Source organism: Panthera pardus, unplaced genomic scaffold, assembly GCF_024362965.1.
Source record: "Panthera pardus isolate Hobbes unplaced genomic scaffold, ASM2436296v1 HiC_scaffold_16, whole genome shotgun sequence".
Classification (NCBI taxonomy): Eukaryota; Metazoa; Chordata; class Mammalia; order Carnivora; family Felidae; genus Panthera; species Panthera pardus.
Genome location: NW_026526721.1, coordinates 39,349,508 through 39,369,312, shown reverse-complemented (window position 1 = coordinate 39,369,312; position 19,805 = coordinate 39,349,508). Strand labels below are relative to the sequence as shown.

Below are 19,805 nucleotides of genomic sequence, written 5' to 3'. Positions count from 1 at the left end.
TAATAACCAACAGCTCATAATATACATTTCAGGGTCCACTTCACACAAGAACAGCATATTCATTGCTCGGGGAAAGGGTTCAATTTATTGAATGATGCATTTATAATTTGGGGCTATAGGTTTTTGAAGCTAGTAATTACATTAGAAACATGAGTCTAGGTTATGTGTTTTGATAACATTTGCAAAACTGTGTGCTTACTGAGTATTCTAGAATGATTTTTTTTTCTACTCACATTTATTGTCCAGCATATATTTTTTTTCTGAAATAAAAATGGTATAACAAAGAATCAGATTTTAGAGGTATACAATGATTAGGGTAATAAATCTTATAATCTTTAGCAGTGTTTTCTTATATATGATTCACAATGAAGTTGCTGCTTATAAAAATAATATGTGCTTAGTGGAAAACATTTGGAAATATTGAAAAGCAGGACTAACAAATACAAAACTTACTAACCGGAAAACAATAACATATCATGTTGGTGATTTTTCCCCCCCACACCAAATACGCCTCCCCTGCCTTTCTACAACACGCATAAATATACCTGCATGTTTTTATTGTGCATTCAGGCTCTACCATTCTCATGCTTTGTGACCTTTAGCAAGTTACCTCAATTCTCTGTGCCTTTGTTCCTTCATCTTTAAAATATGGATAGTGGTAGTAACCATGATACAGAATTATAAAAATTAAGTGATGTAATAAATTCAAAGTTTTATAAGAGTGCCTGGCATAATATGTATTAACTATTATTATAGCTATGATCATATGTTTTAAAAATATTTTAAAATCATCAAAAATTTCTCATTTTTATTTGAAAGCCACCCCAGTCATTGGTAGCATATTGTATTATTTTCAGTAAGCCATAATATTATCTTTTTTTCCCCCCTCCATGATAATGGTGGCAAGTGGGACATCTGCAAAATATGTTCCATGAAAAATGGATCTTCACACAGACTTATGTTGTCATTTTAGTTTGATTTTTGAGAAATGAGTTTGGCACATCTGCCAAATCCTTTCATAAGATGCTACATTCCTGTTTTTATTTTAGTTTATTTCATTTATGGAAAGCTCTTTTCTTCTCCACTCCTCCCACAGGCACCCCCTCTTAGCCCCCATTCCTCTCTGTCCCAAACTATAATGTTGATGTACATTTAAAACTTTAAAATAAAAAAAAAAAATGGATCAGAAACTGGAAGGAATCTGTCACTCTTTAAAAGTCATTCTCCTTTTGATATATTTAGATTACCAAAAAACAAAAACAAAACCAAAAAACAAAAACATAAAACAAAACCAAAAAAAAAACAAACCTTTTACACTGTGAAAATGTACTGTCTGATAATAAGTGACCTTTCTTTCAGGGTGGGAAGGAGAAGACTGGTTTGGGGAGGGGAAAGAATGGAGGAAAACAGACGAAGAATCAGTTTGCAAACATGTGTTAATATTTAGATTTTTTTAAGTGAAAAGTTAAGTAGTTAATGCTTTTTTACAAACTGTCTTTGATACCGTGTTTTGTTTATTCCATCCCAGAAGAAGTTAGCGGTATACAGCAAGATGCAGGACTCTCTGGAAGTCACCCTTCCCAGCAAACAAGAGGAGGAGGAGGATGAGGAGGAGGAGGAGGAGGAGGAGGAGAAAGACCAGCCTGCCGAGATGGAGTACCTTAACTCTCGCTGTGTCCTTTTCACTTATTTCCAGGGAGACATTGGGTCAGTAGTGGATGAACACTTCTCAAGAGCTTTGGGCCAAGCCAGCACCCTCCATCCAGAATCTGCCATTTCAAAAAGCAAGATGGGGCTAACCCCACTATGGCGAGGTAAGAATTCAAAAGCAGATGCTCTCCAGGGCACTGTCTCTGTTTCGCAACTGCCTGTACCAGGTTCCAGCTGGAGACTTGCCCCTGGAGGACGGATATCCACTTGGTTTTTAATTTTTAAGGACAGCAAGGAATTTCTTTCAGACAAACAGCTGGATCAGTTTTGTCACATGTGGAATGCAGGGTCGGAAAGGATGCAGTCACACCCCTTAAATTCCTCATGGAAAGTAGTGATGCAACCAGCCTGAGTTTATAGTGGCAGGACGGAGCTGTGAAGCACCATTCCTTAAGCCCCAGTGGCCCAATTTGGATCTCTAAATGATAGGCGTGCCTGGATCAGCTTTTAGAAATTAGCTCTTGCTCATTCCACTAGGTGCTACGTGGTGACATAGCAGAAATCTGAGTCTAACCTAGGAGTACAAACTTTAAAAGCCTTCAGTGTTTTCTTGATAGTTTTCTCTGTCCTGCTTTGTTGTGGTATGAACTCTTTCAGTTTACAGTCCGGACATTATTGACTGTGTCTACATGGTTTAGGCTGTTGTTCTTGCCTTGGTAAGGTAAAGCAGTACATGGGGCATCCTCTTCTCTATTTCCTTCTCTGTAGAGGTCACAGAGGTGTGTTTGAACTGATTACTGGCTCACAGAAGATCATTGGATGACATCTAATTGGGCCAATGACAAGATTAGGGGAAAATTACGCATCATTTTAATGCTAGTTGTAGAGAAATGCGTTATGGATGTTTCTTTTGAACTCACCTGGTTATAAGAAGCCTCTAGTAAAATCATTCTCAAAGTGTGGTTTCCTGTACCAGGAACATGAGCATCACATGGGAGCTTGTTAGAAATGCAGGATTCTCAGGCTGCACCCGAGAATCTCAGAACAAACTGTGTTTTAGCCAGCCCTCCTGGTGATTCTAATACAGGCTCAAGTTTGAAAATCCTTAATCTAGTGCTGTTAAAAACAAAGATTGCAGGCCCCTAACTCAGACCTATTAAATCAGAGTCTTCAGAGGGAGACTCTGGGAATCACATCTTAACAAGTGCCCCAAGTGATCCTATGGTGAGGAAAGGCTGGCCACCTGTGGTAGAGGGCAGGGAAGAGGGCAGGTGCTACATGGTCATTTCCTGTCAGCATCAGAGGAATGGTTCTGCTCCACTGTAGGGGAGGTCGTGGCTGGATGAAATTGCCAGGCCTGACCTATTTGCCGGCTTGCCTTCCTTCCTTCCTCCTTTCTTCCTTTTAGTACATATGAACAACACTAAGATCGTAGTGACTGTAGAGAGGAAGGTGGAATGCACATTCAAGAAATGGTAGACCTCGATAGAAATGATTCGGGAAGCATAATTGCTTTATTTGATTAGTAAATGTTACAGATTTCCCACAAAATTGAGAACTGAGTCCTTCTTGGAGGCCTAAGATGTTTGTGGAATCAACCAATATCCTGTTTGGTAGCATGTGGTAAATACTTTTAATATGTGTGGAAGGTAAAAACAGGAAAACTTCAGTAAATTGGCTGACTTTCATAAATAGTCTGTATCTCAATAATACATCATGTCAGGATAATCTGTCATTGGAGAGTATTAAATACAATGCCTACTTTTTTTTCTTTTTTTTCTTTTTTTTTTTTTAAACGTAGTGGTATACACAGCCTAGGACTCATTTAATCTGGAATATAGAAACAAGAGTCCCAAATTATAGTTAGATGTGAGTGATTAGTAAGTATTATAATCAGGATAGTTTTAAGTGAGGTATAGTATATATGCAAAAACTCTATAATAATCCAGTGTTTTCCCATTATCCATGTGACTAAATAGAAATCTTTGGACTGATTTCAAATTTCCATATAGAAAGGATAGAGAATGGTAATGTTTCAGCAACTATTATTACAATTTTCTTGGGATTATTTTATATTTGGTCTTCAAACCTGCCTCCTGTTTCATTCCTTGACATACACAGCAAATGTTAAAGGTACTGCTATGTAGTGGAAATGTATCGGTGAACAGGAGAGCCTAAGCCTCTGAGTTCATGGAGCTTTTTAGTGAAAGAGAAAGGTACGAAGTATAGAATGAAATGCTAGGTGTGGATTTACTTAGGGTGACAATAGATGCTGTCTCTGAGACCGTTACATGTGAGTACAGACCTGAAGGGAATAAGAGTGGTCTTCATCATGTGAATATCTATGGGGAAGTTATTTGAGGCAGCGGGAACAGCCGGTACAAAAGGCCTATGGAAGGACTGAGCTTGGAGTGTCCGATGAGAAGCAATAGTGCTGCCATGAGTGGAATGAGAAGCAGAGTGACAGGCAGAGACTAGAATTTTTAGGGCTTTGTGTGTCAGTTTAGTGTATCAGGGTAGTGCAGGCAAATGCGGCCGATACTTTAATTTCCATCTCTTCCTCTTCCACTAAGACTAGGTATATCGTATCTAGTTTTCTCACCTAATTTTCCCTCAACGTAATGCATTTCTACCTGGAAAATAAAGAATAAATATGAATTGAATGATTATGACTGAATTAGATGAATCAAGTTCATACCATTTATCCCAGATTAGAAAATAAAAAAGTTGTCAATGTAGAATTTATTAGCATTGAGTATGAAATTTTTGGTTATAGTTTCCTTGTGTGTAAAATAAGGGGGATGAATGAAATGATTGCTAAAATCTTGTCTCTGCAAGCTTCTGTGATTTCAAGTGTATTTTTTACTTTCCATTTGTGATACAACTTTTCCATAGTTGTTTAGTTGTGAATTAGTCCATTTTTAATAAACTGAAATAACTTGGATGTGATTTAAAGGAGATCCACAAAAATATAAATAAAGATTTAGAAAATAATATCTTTAAGAGAGGTGTAATAAATTGAGATTCCCATGTTTAGTGAAGAGAGTTACCGGTAATTTTGTGTTAATTGCCAAAGTAACACAGGTTTGGATAATGCGGTCATTGGATTCTCCTTGTTTTGGGGTTCCAGTGTGGGCCTTACAATGTCTGATGGCAACATGATCTTGGATTAATGAGTTAGCATTGCTCTGAGCTCAATTTAAATTACAGTATGTGTTTATTGATATATGTTTCCTTGGGTTATTGTAAGGATTCTATGATAATGCATATGAATGATTTGTGGCACATGGCTTTATGCAAGGTGCTAAACAATGATGCCTTTTCTCTCTTCCTTAAGTAGGTTTCCACTCATTTGTCATATAGAAAACCAACCTTGGGTTTTTACCCAGAAATATTCTTTGAATTTCTGGCAAAAACACAGTGTCTTGGACAAAGTAGCTACTCAACACTATTGACAATGTTGATGGCCATAGCAGTGATAGTTTATGCAGGAGCACTAGCCAGCTGTGCTAAATTAACGGGTCTAATTTATGGCATGAAGTTTTTACAGTGCTACACAAGTGGTATAGTGCTACGAAGGAATTTAAAACTGAGTTATGTTTGGTTGCAGAATATATTTCCACAGTAAATCTTTAGACAAGGATAGAGTGTCAGCTAATAATGGAATAATGGTCATACTTTGAGTGTGTGTCTTGATGGAGTTAGGAAAGTCCTCTTTAGGTGTTTTGCAGCTTTTAGGCAAGCAATTGATAGGAAATATTTGTACTCTATTTGACACAACATCACATTGATGACCTCTTATCCCAGTTATACATTCTTACTAATAGGGCTTCTCAGTTGAGAAAACCTAATGAATCTAATGGCCCTGTTATCCCCATCTAAATAGAAACACTGGCTTCAAATATGTCTGTGTATTGATCTCAGTGCCCAAGTGTTATTACAGAAAGTGTGTGTGTGTGTGTGTGTGTGTGTGTGTGTGTGTGTGTGTGTGTCTGTGTCATGTAGGAAAGCCGAGTAGTAGTTGACGCTTAGCAAAATATGTCATTAACTTAAAAACCATGCTGAATGGTGAGAACTTGATATTTTGTTGTTGTTGTTGTTGTTGTTGTTGTTGTTGTTGCAAAGTAAATATTTATTGCTAATTGATTTACATAGTGTTGCTTAGAGCAACTCATTCTCATAGGAAAGACCTCTCAGAATGAGTACTAGCCTAAAATAACAAAAGAGGAGTATGGGAAAGAGGGTGGGTCTCTTAAGCTGGGTGAGACTAGAAAAGACAGCTGGGCTCCACCTCCAGGAGGCACTGGAGGTTATTGCTGATGGCAAGTTTAGGACAAACACATGGAAGGAAAGTGTGGTCTGACTTACTTCATCATCCTGCCTCCTTGAAACTCATTGTAGAGCCACAATGTCCATTTTGAGCGACTCTAGAGCAAAGTAGAGGACAATCTTTGGACATGATGGAAATGACTAATTCCTGAGTGACAGAAAACATTGGAAAATGTAGCCTTTCACCTCTGACCCAACACTTTGTTTTCATGGGAAGCAGAATAAGAGGATGGGAATTAAATTACAGCAAGGACACTTTGGGTTAAGAATTGAGTGGCATTTTTTTTTTCACTGAAGTTAATAAAAAGGTAAATGTTACCTTTTAACATTAATGTTTTGAATCACTACTCTAAGAATGTGTTTTCTGGAGACTTTTAAGATGACTTAAGATAGAGGTTTTACAACATTTTACTGTCCCATTTTCCTTTTAATATAGTTTTTATTTTTTTTTAAATTAAGTAGTGAAATGTTAAAGGTTGAAATTGAATGTTGAACTTTCTCTGGCTTAAGTTGTTTGCCCTTAGATTTTTTTTTTTCAGAAATATTTAGTTAATACAAAAGATATCCCGGCTATTATGAAATTGAAAGAACAACTTCATGTTCCATGCTAACTCTTCTGTGTCCTTAAGATATATTTCTGTATAATTCACACAGTGAGATTACTGGGTATGCCTTGGGTGGGTTGTATCAGACAGCATATCAATTTTGTCATTTTTATCATTTAGAAATAAGGTGTGTGTGCGTGTGTGTGTGTGTGTGTGTGTGTGTGATATTTTTAAATTCCAAATGCAAATTGAACCAAAGTATATTCAGATTTTTATATGTGCCAGAATGTCAGTGTTAACATCATCCAAATACTGAGTAACATTAAGCCCAACATCACCATGGAGTGTTAACATTTGACAATTGTGAATTGCCTCTACTAACCTGAAAAGTAATATGGCATGGGAATAGTTTGTGCACAAGTTTTTCATATGTTTTTTCATCAGACAAATGTGGCTGTGATTAAGTACTCTTAGGCAAAGAGTCATGTAATGAAAAAAATTTACATACATACGAAATAAGCACATTGATTCCCAGGCATGAAACAAAGCATATCATCTGTTTCTTTGTATTAAGATTATTTTTTAACAAGATACCAAATAGTGGTTTTGAAGTGTAGACTTGTCCATAAACATATTTTCTCTTCAATATTGTTTAATTTACTTGTAAAATGCAACATTGTCTTTTAAAAAGGCTGCATAGATCTCTGCAAACTTTATATTAATCTCAGGAGACATAGCAGGACTAGGAAAATATTAAGTTGCTTCTAATTTTATTTTTCCCTGAGGTATTTTAAAGCTTTGTTCAGCACGTTTAGAGCATGTTTTTAAAAATAAGTTTCCACTTTCATTGATAATGTGCTCACTAATTATAATACAATAATTCATAAATAGGGTAGTATTTTGGGTAAGGAATTTGTTCATTGTCCACATTTGTGCATGCATATGCAAAATGCTTAAACATCTATAAAATTGGGTCCAAATGTATACAAATGAAATAAAAGAAAAGCATCCAGGAAAATGACATAGTTTTGATATTTTAACGGGGGATTTTCATTAGTAAACTCAGTTTCTCTGACACACACCTCTGGGTTGGATTTAGCAATTTTCATAATGGGTTTGTGGCCCCACCAGGAGATGAAAGTTATGAGCAGAATGAAGGGTTTGCTACCAAAGATTGTGTCTATGACAGTGAAGTGGCAGAAAAGTGGCACCCTGAGGTGGCAAAGCTGCACTGTATAATATAAGGAGCCTCTATACACTTTCTGTATGGGTTTTAATTTTAAACATTGACAGCTAGCACTGTGGGTGTTGACAGAATATTCTACAAATGGCCATCATTTAAGGCAAATTGAATTTTCTTCTCACAGCTTACACAACTTTCTTTGTTGGCCATTAGCACCCACTCTTCATATGTCAAAGGAAGACAGTTCTGAAATAAAATATATTTGCCCCGATGCCAGCAGGTTTGACTTTAAGTGCTATTTTCTGATAGATGTGATAGTGACAAAATAAAGTCATTCAATTAAAAGTTCGCCTGGACTGTTTGAAGACTCGAAGAACAATGTGTGCTTCCATCCTTTCCCGTTAGGAGAATATGATTATTTGTTTTATTTCCCCAAGGGCTTTGAGATCCTTGGAGATTCTGTAGGGACAGACTTGAATGCGAGATACCAAATAGCTGTCTGTCCATAGAATGGATGGGGTGAATGATGATAGCCCTGCTGTAGGGCTGATGGACAGAGAAGCAACGTTTGCAATGCTAGTGGCACCGTCCTTAGGGGAGTTAGGGAAAGGAAACATTTGAACACCATGTTGATACCCTAATTATGTTCGTCAAGTTACATATACTATGGTTGGTTCAAGTTACAGAAGCTTTCCTCTGAGGTAAGGAAATTATGTCCTGGACATTTATGAAGTGAGAACATGGCTATGTCAGAGTTGTGAATACTTTTATTTCAGAGTACTTCTCAGGATATTCTTCATTCAATGAAAAGATCTAGCCAGGCTCTTTTCTCTAGAACCCTGTGTGGAAATAGTATTACACATGCATGACTAATGTGCTAGGCAACCTTATCTTCATCTATAGATAGACATCGTAGGCCACTTCACAGAATGATAGAAGTATAGAGCCAGAAGATATTTGGCATTTTCATTCAAATACCTCATATGGAAGAAAGTGAGCCACAGAGAGATCAACAGATCCATGTGAGGTCATAAAATCAGATAAGGTAATTGCTAGGTGCTAGCTCTCTGGCTGAGCTCTCTAGACTCCCTGTCTGGTGCTTGCTCTTTTACACCACACAGTACAGAGCAGGCTATGGCTGGAGGTATGGATGTTTGCAGTCACAGATCTGACTGTATCATTCCCTAGATTAAAACCCTCCAAAGCTCACTGGCACCTTCTCAGGACAGCACCCACATTCATTACGTAGCTTGCAAGGCCATACCCATCTGGGTCTTTCTTGGACCCAGTCTGACTTTTTAGTCTAATTTTTTTGCCACCTTCTACCCACAGAATTCTTGTTCCCCATATGCTACTTTGTGTGTGTGTGTGTGTGTGTGTGTGTGTGTGTGTGTGTGTGTTCCGGTCTGTGCAATTTTTGGCCTTTTTTTCATGTACTTTTTTGCCTAAACCACTCTTCCCTACCTTTTCACAAAGCTAGCCCTCCCCACCTTTCCAATTGATCTTTTCTTAGGCTGCTTCTGTGCCCTCTCTCTGTGCTTCCCCTTATGAGAGCCCTACCAGGTCACACATTGCATGTGTTTATTTATTTATATGTCCCCTGCTCGATTGTGATTAAGAATGATGTCTCTTTGCTCATCCCTGACCTCTCTCTATTTGGTACATAGTAGGTCATCTATAAATAAGTTAGGATGATTGATTGGAGAAATTTAACTGAAGGCAACAGTTGGGGAGGGTTTTCCCTCTTTATTTATCTCTAAGTGCTATTTTTTTATATCCCCCCCCCCAAACCCTTCCTCAAATCTATTGTCCCTGCTTGAATCTCCTCCAATCATGATTTCCACAGAACGATGACCAAATTCTAGATGTTCATGTTATGGTTGCAATTGTGCCCTCTTGTGGCACAGTTATGAACAGTGCCAGCCACTGGGGCAGGCTACCTGTCTTCAAAGCCCAGTCTCCTGCTTGCTAGCTGTGAAGTCTTAGGCTTCTTCCCTGCCTCAATTTCCATATCTCTAAAATGGGGATAATAACAGTAACTCATAGGGTTGGAGTGAGGCTCCAATAAGATCATCCATGAAAAGCCCCTGGACTAGGATTGGGCTTTTGGCCACTGTCATTAAATATTAGCAACTGTTATCTTCTTGAAGGAAGATGAGTGTTGGTGAGCATAATTAAGTGTGATCTTCCATTTATTACTTTCAGCCTTAAAATGTTCAGTTCGAGTGAAAATTATATTTGCATTTGTAAGAAGTTTGGTAAACATCATCATTTCCAACCACCTGAATCACACCTGTGGCATAAGCTTTCTTTACCTGCGACACATGTACCTGCGACCTCTGCTCAGACCTGGTGGCAGCGATCTGCCCAGTAGGAAATGAAGCTTTTGAATCTCATACTTGCAAACTTCAGCATAGGCTGTGACTGCATAAGCTAAGCAAACAACGGGTGGGGGGCACTCATTCAGCACCTTGAACCGTGTGCACTGACTTGGTATGGGAGCTCAGAGGCTTACCTGGTATCAGTTTACCTCTGTGTGCGGAGAAAAGAGTGCATGGTAATTAGCCCGCCTGTAAAATGTTGGACAAGTAGAGGCAAGTCTGTCCTAGAACTGAATCTTATGTAAATAATTTTTCTGTCTTCTCAGACAGCTCAGCTCTCTCAAGCCAGCGGAATAGTTTCCCGACTTCCTTTTGGACCAGCTCTTACCAGCCCCCACCTGCACCCTGCTTGGGGGGTGTTCATCCTGACTTCCAGGTCACTGCACCCCCTGGCACCTTTACTGCGGCCGACCCCAGCCCCTGGCCAGGACACGGCCTGCATCAGACTGGCCCAGCCCCTCCCCCGCCCGCATCCGAGTCCTGGCACTATCCTTTGGCATCTCAGGTGAGCCCATCCTACAGCCACATGCATGATGTGTACATGCGGCACCACCACCCCCACGCCCACATGCACCACCGCCACCACCACCACCACCACCACCACCCTTCTGCTGGCTCTGCCCTGGATCCGTCCTATGGGCCCCTGCTGATGCCATCAGTGCGTGCAGCCAGGATTCCTGCTCCCCAGTGTGACATCACAAAGACAGACCCGACTACAGTCACCACTGCTACCTCAGCGTGGGCCGGAGCCTTTCATGGAACCATGGACTTAGTGCCAAGTGTGGGGTTTGAAACAGGTGAGCTGGAGAATCTCTTCCTGTCTAAAAAAAAGAAGGGAAAGCAAGGAAACAAGTATAAAAATATGGAGGACATTTTGTGAATGCTGTGCAGTATTTTTCTCTTCTGTGTAATGCTAAGCTTTGCCGATATGTTTATGGAGCTAACTACTTTGCAGTAATCTCTCCACTCCTGCAGGAACCGGTATGACTGGCCTGAGAGAGGTCTCCGAACTTTTCTCCCATTTCTTAAACTAGTGATCTTCCTTTGAACTGGAATCTCTCATACCCTATGTTTACAAAGAGTTTAGCACATTCTGTAAGTCTCCCCTGTCTCTGTGCTCCATACCATGTGGAATGCCTAATAGAATTCAGAGAGAGTGTGCTTTGGTAACTTTTCCTTCTGTCCTTTTTGTCAGGCCTTATGATTTGTAGAACAAACTGCCTTCTGGATTATAACCCATGGAATATAATCATGGTCTTTTGAAAAGAGTTAGGGAACATATTTTAAAGGAATGGATTTCCCTTCCTTCCTTTGCCTTCTCCTCTTCCTCCTCCCTCTCTTTCTCTCTCTCTGTTTTAAATAACACGGGACTTAAAAGACTGCTATAAAGTTTATATTCAACAGATTTCAGTAAAATTGCTAAGGAACATTTAGCTCCTCTCTGGAATTCACTAGTTCTTAAGGAAGTGTGTGAAGTTTGGTCTTAGTTTTTAGACCAGATGACTCATATTAATAGTATTAATAGTTCTGAGTTCACAAAAATCACAGGTATCAGAGGCTAAAAATACAAACCAAGTCATTGATTGCATCCCCAGAGTTTACATCCCAAAGTCACCCACCTCCACCTCCAGTGCCAGGTGCTTGTCCTAGACTGTCCAGACATTTAAAGGAACTCACTCTTTTCTTAGTTTTTCTAGTTTCTCTTCTATTCTTAGTGTGCAAGATCTTTCACCTGAATGCTGATTCCCAGCAGAGAAGTCCCCAGAGTAATAAATGCTTACCATCAAGTTGCATTCACCCTGACATAAGTGAACATTCTTATCTTGGTTAAGTGGTTCTCTCTGGTGAGCTTTCGAGTGTTGGTCATTGCTTAAACACATCCAGTTCAGCTTCTTATTAAGTCCCTGGGTTCAAGCTGCTTTTCTTTTCTTTTTTTATTTTAGAGAAAGAGAGAGTGTGTGCAAGTGGGGAAGGGGGCAGAGGGAGTGAGAAAGAATCTTTTTTTGTTTAATTTTTTTAATGTTTATTTACTTTTGAAGAGACAGATGAGCATGAGCGGGGGAAGGACAGAGAGAGAGGGAGACACAGAATCGGAAGCAGGCTCCAGGCTCCGTGCTGGGCTGTCAGTACAGAGTCTGATGCAGGGCTCAAAATCACCAGTGGTGAGATCATAACCTGAGCCAAAGTGGGATGCTTAACCTACTGAGCCACCCAGGCACCCTGAGAAAGACAGGGAGAGAGGGAGACGGAGAGAGAGAGAGAGAGAGAGAGAGAGAGAGAGAGAGAGAGAGAATCTTAAGTAGGCCCTGTGCTGAGCATGGAGCCCTATGCAGAGCTCAGTCTGATCCCACAACCCTGGGATCATGACCTGAACTGAAACCAAGAGTCAGACAGTCAACCACCTGAGCCACACAGGCACCCCTCAAGTGGCTTTTCTAAAAAAGTATCAGGAGACTTGATTCTCTCTCTCTAGGAGAAGAGAATATGGTGGGGCTAATCACCACATACTTTCTTTCTTTGCCACATACTAACAGAATGAAGGCAGCTCTTAAGTGACTTGATGCATGGGGCCAGGTCTGATTAGAGTCCCAGTCTGGTAACTGCCATCACGGTCAGCCAGTCTGTGGAGGCTCTTCTCTATCTCATTTCTGGGATACTGTGTGGCCAAAGCTAACAGTGCTCTTCAAAGGCATAGAATCTTAGTAAGTCTGGGCTGCTGTAACAGAATACCATATACTGGGTGGCTCAAACAGCAAACATTTACTTCTCATAGTTCTGAAGGCTGATAAGTCTGAGATCAAGGTGTCAACTCATTCAGTGTCTGGTGACGGCCTGTATCCTGGTTCATAGACACTATCTTCTCAGTGTGTCCTCACATGGTAGAAGAGACAAGGGAATTCTCTGAGATCTCATTTATAAGGACACTAATCCCATTAAAGAAGGCTCTGCCTTCATGACATAATCACTTCCCTAAAAATGTCTGCCTCCTCATACCATCACTTGGGGGTTAGGATGTAACATATGAACTTTGGGAGGGTCACAAACATTCAGGCTATATACCATCCTCTCTGTGCATTCCATAACATAAAGGGGAAAATGGACGTGATTGCCTGTTGCTCTGTTTCTAATTCTCTGTCACCTGTTACCTACTTTTGCTTATTTTTGGTATGAGCTTTATTCACCTACTCATTGTTCAGAATTTTGACTTGAAACAGTCTCCTTAGGATGAAAAGTCATGCTATCTTTTGGAAGTGAAGGAGAGAGTATTTTTATTTTTTTCTGAAAAACCTACAGCAGACCCATTTGGGTATAATATATAATAGTTCTTAGTACTTACTGGATTGTGAATTAACATTTATTGAATACCTACTTTATAAGGTCTTGTCAGAGGCCCTTTGTGTTGTTGCTTTTAATTCTTAAACTAAATCTTAGTTGGTAGTTCCCAGATTCATTAATAACAAGGAAACGAGGCTTAGTTTTCCTATTTGAAAACTGCTTTTTAAGTCTAAAATGTTCAACCTAGATTTAAACTAAAACCTTCCCCAAATCTAAGGAGTTGCTGCAGTAGCATCTCTGTAAATATAGGTAAATTAGATTATTAAGTAAGACTGTTAAGTCAGACTGTTAATAGTTACTAATGAGAAATGAAGATTTACCTATTGGAAGTACATAGTGCTATTCTTTTCAGTGTGGTTTAGGATAATGTTCATGGTTCATATCTGTCCCATAGTTTTGAAAACAAAGGCAAAGGAATAAAGCCGATAAAGATCACATCATTGATATAATTATTGACAAATTGGAGATCCTCAATTAGGTTTACTTCCACAATTGGACTTCTAGTATCCTCACCAAAGTTTCGATTCTGGGAGGTAGAATCCTAGGAAAAGTAGACTTCAGAGAAGATTCCCTTAGACCTACCTCTTCATTGTCACATAGTTTTAAGCCTCATTACTCTGAAAAGAGACTGGTAGCTGCTCGGATTTGCTTTGAAAAGCATAGTCTGTGGCATGAAGCTGGGTGATTGCCCTGCAAAGGACAGTGGCAGAAAGGGCACACACCTGTCTGCATGGATGTTGGTCCAGAAAATGAGACGGTGGGAGGGGCTGAGCTATGTGTACTCACTGTATTCGCCTAAACTCAGGAGTCATATCAAATATCACATCTGTCTTCCTTTGGGAAGAGTTATAGAGGAGTGTTTTAGGTCAGTTTCCCCGAGAAACAGACTCTAAGATGCAGATTTGATTGGAGACAATTTGTGTGGTAGTGTTCTCAGGAATGCATCTCTGTGCAATGAGCGAGTTGGGCAAGAGAAATCTCACTGTGATTAAATTCAACGAGACTTAGTGGGTTGTGTAAGGAGCTCTGGAGTTGGGGTGATACTTTTTAATTGCACTACCTTAAGTTGAAGTGAATGGGCTTTTATACAACTACATTGACCAGTTATTGGATGTGTTTGTCTCTGAAAAGGGGACATGACTTTAGGCAAGGTGGCTTTGTTCTACTGAAGGCAATTCCCCAGTCTCAACATGGAATGGGGAGGGATCTGATGGCCCACAACAGTATCCAGTGCAGGGGGACAAGTACAGGAGGTAGCTACCTTTCCACTTTTCTAACACTTAAAAAGAACATATGTTTCCATGTGATAGGTCCAAGCTAAGAAGATAAGACAATTGAAAAGAATGCAAAGTGGGTCCCTCTAAAGTTGATTGGACCACGTAGCCCAAAGGAGTGGCTTAGCTCAGAACTCAGCATCAATGCTGGGTGGCTACTAAGAAGTTGGGGGAAGAACTTGTATTCAGGTGAGACAGGTATGAAACTTCTTGAAATGCTGGTACCCAGGCCACCAAAATGGAGGTCATTTTCACATTCTGTTAGGAGGGAAATAAATTAATACCACTATTTTGAGAGCAATTTGGTGAAGGATATGACATTTTCATCAGGGGAAAGGTTTGATAATTTCAGGTGCATTTTTATTTTGCAGCCATTTAAAGAAATTAAGGAAATCTGGAATGTTGAAAATGACATAATGTTTAGAGACAAATATTAGAGTATCATGTATGGTATAATCCAAGAGTCTGCAAAACTTTTCTATAGAAGGCCTGATACAAATATTCAATGCTTTGCAGGGTCATACTATGTCTGTTACTACTCAACTCTGTCTTGATAGTGTAGAAGCAGCCACAGACTTACTTAGATAAAGGAAGATGGCTGTGTCCCAATAAAACTTCATTGATGGACAATGAAATTTGAATTTTATGTGTCATGAAATGCTTTTCATGTATAATGAAATACTACTCTTCTTTTTTTTAATTCCCTTCTTTCTCCAAAATGTAAACGTATAAATCCCATTTTCCATTCTTAGCTCATGGGCTACATAGGTAACACACAGTGAGACTGATTTGGCCCATGGGCTATAGTTTGCTGACCTCTAGTATAGTTCCACGTGTATAGTTTTTATCCATCTGCACCCACACATATGCATATGTGTACCTCCATTCCCTAAATAAAAATTATCTGGAAGTATATATCACAACTTTTAATGGTCATTGGTCCTGGTAATTAGTGTGTGGCCTGAGCTTTGAAGCCAGACTGCCTGGTTTTATAAGCAGAGCTCCATCACTTAATTAGCTACAGGACTTTGCAAAGTACTGAACCTCCTTGGTGCCTCAACTTACCTTTAAAAGTTGCTTCATTGGGCTGTTTTGAGGATTAAATGAATTAATGAACTAAAACGTTTACAAATGTGCTCTGATAATAGGTACTATATACATTTTAGCTATACAAGAGAAGGTGATCAGAGACTCACATTTTGTAGCTTTAAAAAAAATTATTGACGGGGTGCCTGGCTGGCTCAGCCAGTGGAGCGTGTGACTCTTGGTCTCAGGGTTGAGTTTGAGCCCCATTTGGGTGTAGAGACTACTTAAAAAGTAAAATCTTAAAAAAAAAACATATTATTGAGCTGTATTTCACATATCATACACTTTACCATTTGAAAGTACAATTTAATGGTTTTAGTATGTTCATGATGTTGTGAAGCCATCCCCACTATCTAAATCCAGAACATTTCCATCACCTCAACAAAAAATATGTATATCTCAGGGATATAAAATATATCCCCAACATATATTCTTTCTTCCCCTTATGCCCGGGCAACCACTAATCTACTTTCTGCCTCCATGGATTTTTCTAGTTTGGACATTTCATATAAATGGAATCATGTGGTATGTGGCCTTTTGTGTCTGCCTTCTTTCACTTAACCTGTGTTTTCTAGATTCATTTGTGTAGCACAAATCAGAAGTTCATTTCCTTTTTAGGAGTAGATGTTATTCCATTGTATAGATATAGCACATTTGGTTTATTCTTCGCTCGTTGGTTTGTTTCTACTTTTTGAATAATATGACTCATGCTGCTACGAACACTCACATACCAGTTTTTGTGTGAACGGATAGTCTCAGTTCTCTTAGGTATGTACCGAGGGGTGAAATTATGGGGTTGAGAGAACTTCACTTTTTATTTTACATACTTCTGTATTTCTTGGTTTTATCTTATTGTGATACAACATGTTATTTGGTATGTACATATAAATAAAAGGATGTATCTCTATGCTCAGATGGATATATAACCATGCTCAGATTGTTTTATGATGATATTAAGTAAATTCTGTTCTAGTATTCACCTTCCAGTAGCCAGCGCCATACAATTCATTGCACTGAAGTGGTGTCATTCGCATTTCCTGTTATTGCCAATAATTGACTTAATGTAAAATATACAATGTAAGACATTCCAGCCAATTTGAATTAATTTTTCAAGTAAAGTTTTGCTCATGAGGCCTTTTTACTGAAATACAAAGTTGACTCTATTTATACGTTCCACTTCATCCACTAGATTTAAATTTACCAAAAGGAGCAAGTGTCATGTTTGTGGTATGACTTCTTCTCTATAAACACAAGCTGCTCATGGCTTGAGATTGTTTTCATCTGCAGATCCACAGATTTATTTTTCTTAGGATCCCTCATGTTATTTTAGCTACAATTTTGTTACAAATTTATTTTTTTACTTTGAGGAATGCCATAATAACTCAATATAAAATATACATAAACAGCGTTTTGCTAAAATACATTTAAGTAGCCTAACAAAATAAAACAACAATTCTGTGCTGTAACACAGATTTGGGAAATCTGGCTCTAAAAGGGAATTAATATGTGTTGATGTGTCTTCTGGCTTCTTAAAAAATGTGTCATGTAAAGCATTAGCCATACATTTGTGCAAGTAATAGATGTGATGAGGAGATCATGATACGATTCTGCCCCAAACTATGATTATAGCCAGATACTTAACAGTGTCTGGTTTATCTCTAATGAGCATATCTTCAGATATCAAGTGAAATCAAGATTATGTATTATAGGATGGGACATTGGCTCTTGCAAGACAGAAAAACAAACTACAAAGGCTACTAATTCTAAAAACAAGTTTCTGGTTACAGGCTGTGATATTTTCCATAAGCACAAGAAGCTATATTTCTAGTATTCTCTCAGATGTTAGAGAAACTGAATTATTTCTGAAAATACTTTAATAATAATGGCTTTGATAAACCTGTAAGGAAAGTGACTCTGTCAAGGACTCTGGAAAAAATTCTTTGAGAACTTAAATTTTGATAACAGATAGGGAGCAATGGGTACCAATGGGAAAGTTAGGAATATACAAATGTCCTTTTTATCTATTTTTTTTCTTTCCATGGACACTTGGTGTCTGATAATATTATAAAAGAATCAGCATATTCTTTTATTTTTTTCATTGTATAAGTTCTGTGTACTACAGTTTTTTTAAAAATTAGGTTTAATTTGAATCTTCTAATCTGAATATTTTGTGAAAGGACCTCATTCACAAATGGCAAAAATTATATCTTAAAGCAATTTAAGTTATTACTGCTCAAGATTGTTATACAGTGATCCCTTTGAAATAGACTAGTCAAATGACTGGTTGTTAAGACAATGATGGTCAGTCTTGTTCAATACTGTGTGGATGCTTTACATTGAAATCCGTTAGTAGAAGCCTACATATCTTTGTTTTATCAAATACAGGAAATAAAAGGCAAGATGAAAAGTAGCTAGAGAACTAGAGCAGCAAATGGAGAGGCAGTTTATCTCCATGAAAGAGAGATGGACATCAAGTTACCACTTGCTTTGCCGTTCATCCTGTAAGTTTGCCACCTCTCTAGATCCCATCTCAAGACCTGTGCTTTCTTGTAAGTGGTCTGGTGCTGAGAAGCCTGGGCAAATAAGATTGTGATTGCATGAAAGTCCTCAAAATAACCATGCTAAACTATTTTAACATCCCCTTGTAAAATGTTGCCAAATTTTGAATTTCACTGGGGATATCAAAGGGTTAACATCATGGAGCTTTATATCCATTGCCCTTTTGGAAATTATTTATCTAAAAATAGACAATTAAAAAAAAGACTATAGGAAACCAGTAGTTACCAACTCTGTGCATTTGGATATTTACTTGATATCATAGTGCTCCAATTCCAGGCTTTACAGTAAGACAGAAATGTGGTAAGCTTGGGCAGAAATCAACAGGAAGCTTCAGTAATAATTGACAGGATAGTATGATTTATATAAAATATTAAATCACTAAAGTAATTTTTATTCTAGAGAAGAGGGGGCATCAAAGTAACATATATGGTGGTGCTCAACTAAAAACAATTTCCTTCTTTTCCTCTTCATGTCTTCTCATGGAGCATATATATGCTAAATTCTGAAAGCTATGGGGTTAATGATTCATTACAGCCTTTCCTGATATTATTAGTAATTTTTTAAGCGATGAAGAAATTAGGAAATTTGCTTTAATGGTGTTTTATTTTTTAAATATTTTTTTAATGTTTTATTTATTTTTGACAGAGAGAGAGGGAGAGAGACAGAGCATGAGTGGGGGAGGGGCAGAGAGAGAGGGAGACACAGAATCCAAAGCAGGCTCCAGACTCTGAGCTGTCAGCACAGAGACCAACGCAGGGCTCGAACTCGCAGACCGCGAGATCATGACCTGAGCTGAAGTCAGACGCTCAACAACTGAGCCACCCAGGCACCCCAACTTTAATGGTGTTTTAAAATAGAATAGGCACAGAACCTTACTTCTAATCATATGATTTCAGCAGGTAGACATATTAAATGGAATATTATATAGAAGCCAGCCCATAGGATTATGTGGTTTGTCATTGGCAATTGTGCTATTCAATAAAGATTTATAGATTTCTGGATACTTATCTTGAAGGCATTATCTCAATTAGGATAGTTAAGATGTCACAAAGCAATAGTTGCAGATTAAAAAAAATATGTGGGGATGTTTTTTGAACTAATACTTTTCTCTGGACTTTTAAAAGTTTATTATGATTTGGTAATAATAAAGACTCTAGTACTTAACAACCAACTGCTTAACGCTTTCTGCAAACTTTTTTCTTTGGCATAAGTCATAATGCTATTTTCCACTGAGAGAAAAAAAAAAAAACCATCAAAGGTATGTTAAAATATTTACACACTCTTGAATGGTGTTAGTTGTATAGGGCACATGTCCAGAATGACAATTTCGTGACCAGAAGGGTAATGGAAACCATCTTTGAGATGCATGCAAAATGCCAGGAGATCCTAGCCAGAGAGTGAGATCTGCATGAAAAGTAACTGGATGGTGAATCAGAGGGAGAAATGCATTCCAGAACACTGC

At 38.5% G+C, this 19,805-nt stretch overlaps 1 protein-coding gene across 6 annotated transcripts in view; it reads left to right on the top strand.

The window, feature by feature from the left end:
* Positions 1 to 19,805, top strand: part of VGLL3 (vestigial like family member 3) — a 142,678-nt gene that overhangs the window by 109,852 nt on the left and 13,021 nt on the right. For 3 of the 6 annotated variants that reach the window (XM_053903227.1, XM_019429957.2, XM_019429959.2), the window contains 2 exons: positions 1,529 to 1,814; positions 10,355 to 10,885. In XM_053903227.1, the coding sequence (XP_053759202.1) occupies positions 1,529 to 1,814; positions 10,355 to 10,885 (817 nt within the window). Of the gene's footprint in view, positions 1 to 1,528; positions 1,815 to 10,354; positions 10,886 to 18,169; positions 18,286 to 19,805 lie in introns of all 6 variants that reach the window. The other 3 variants (XR_002075191.2, XM_019429958.2, XM_019429960.2) reach the window with 3 other exon arrangements.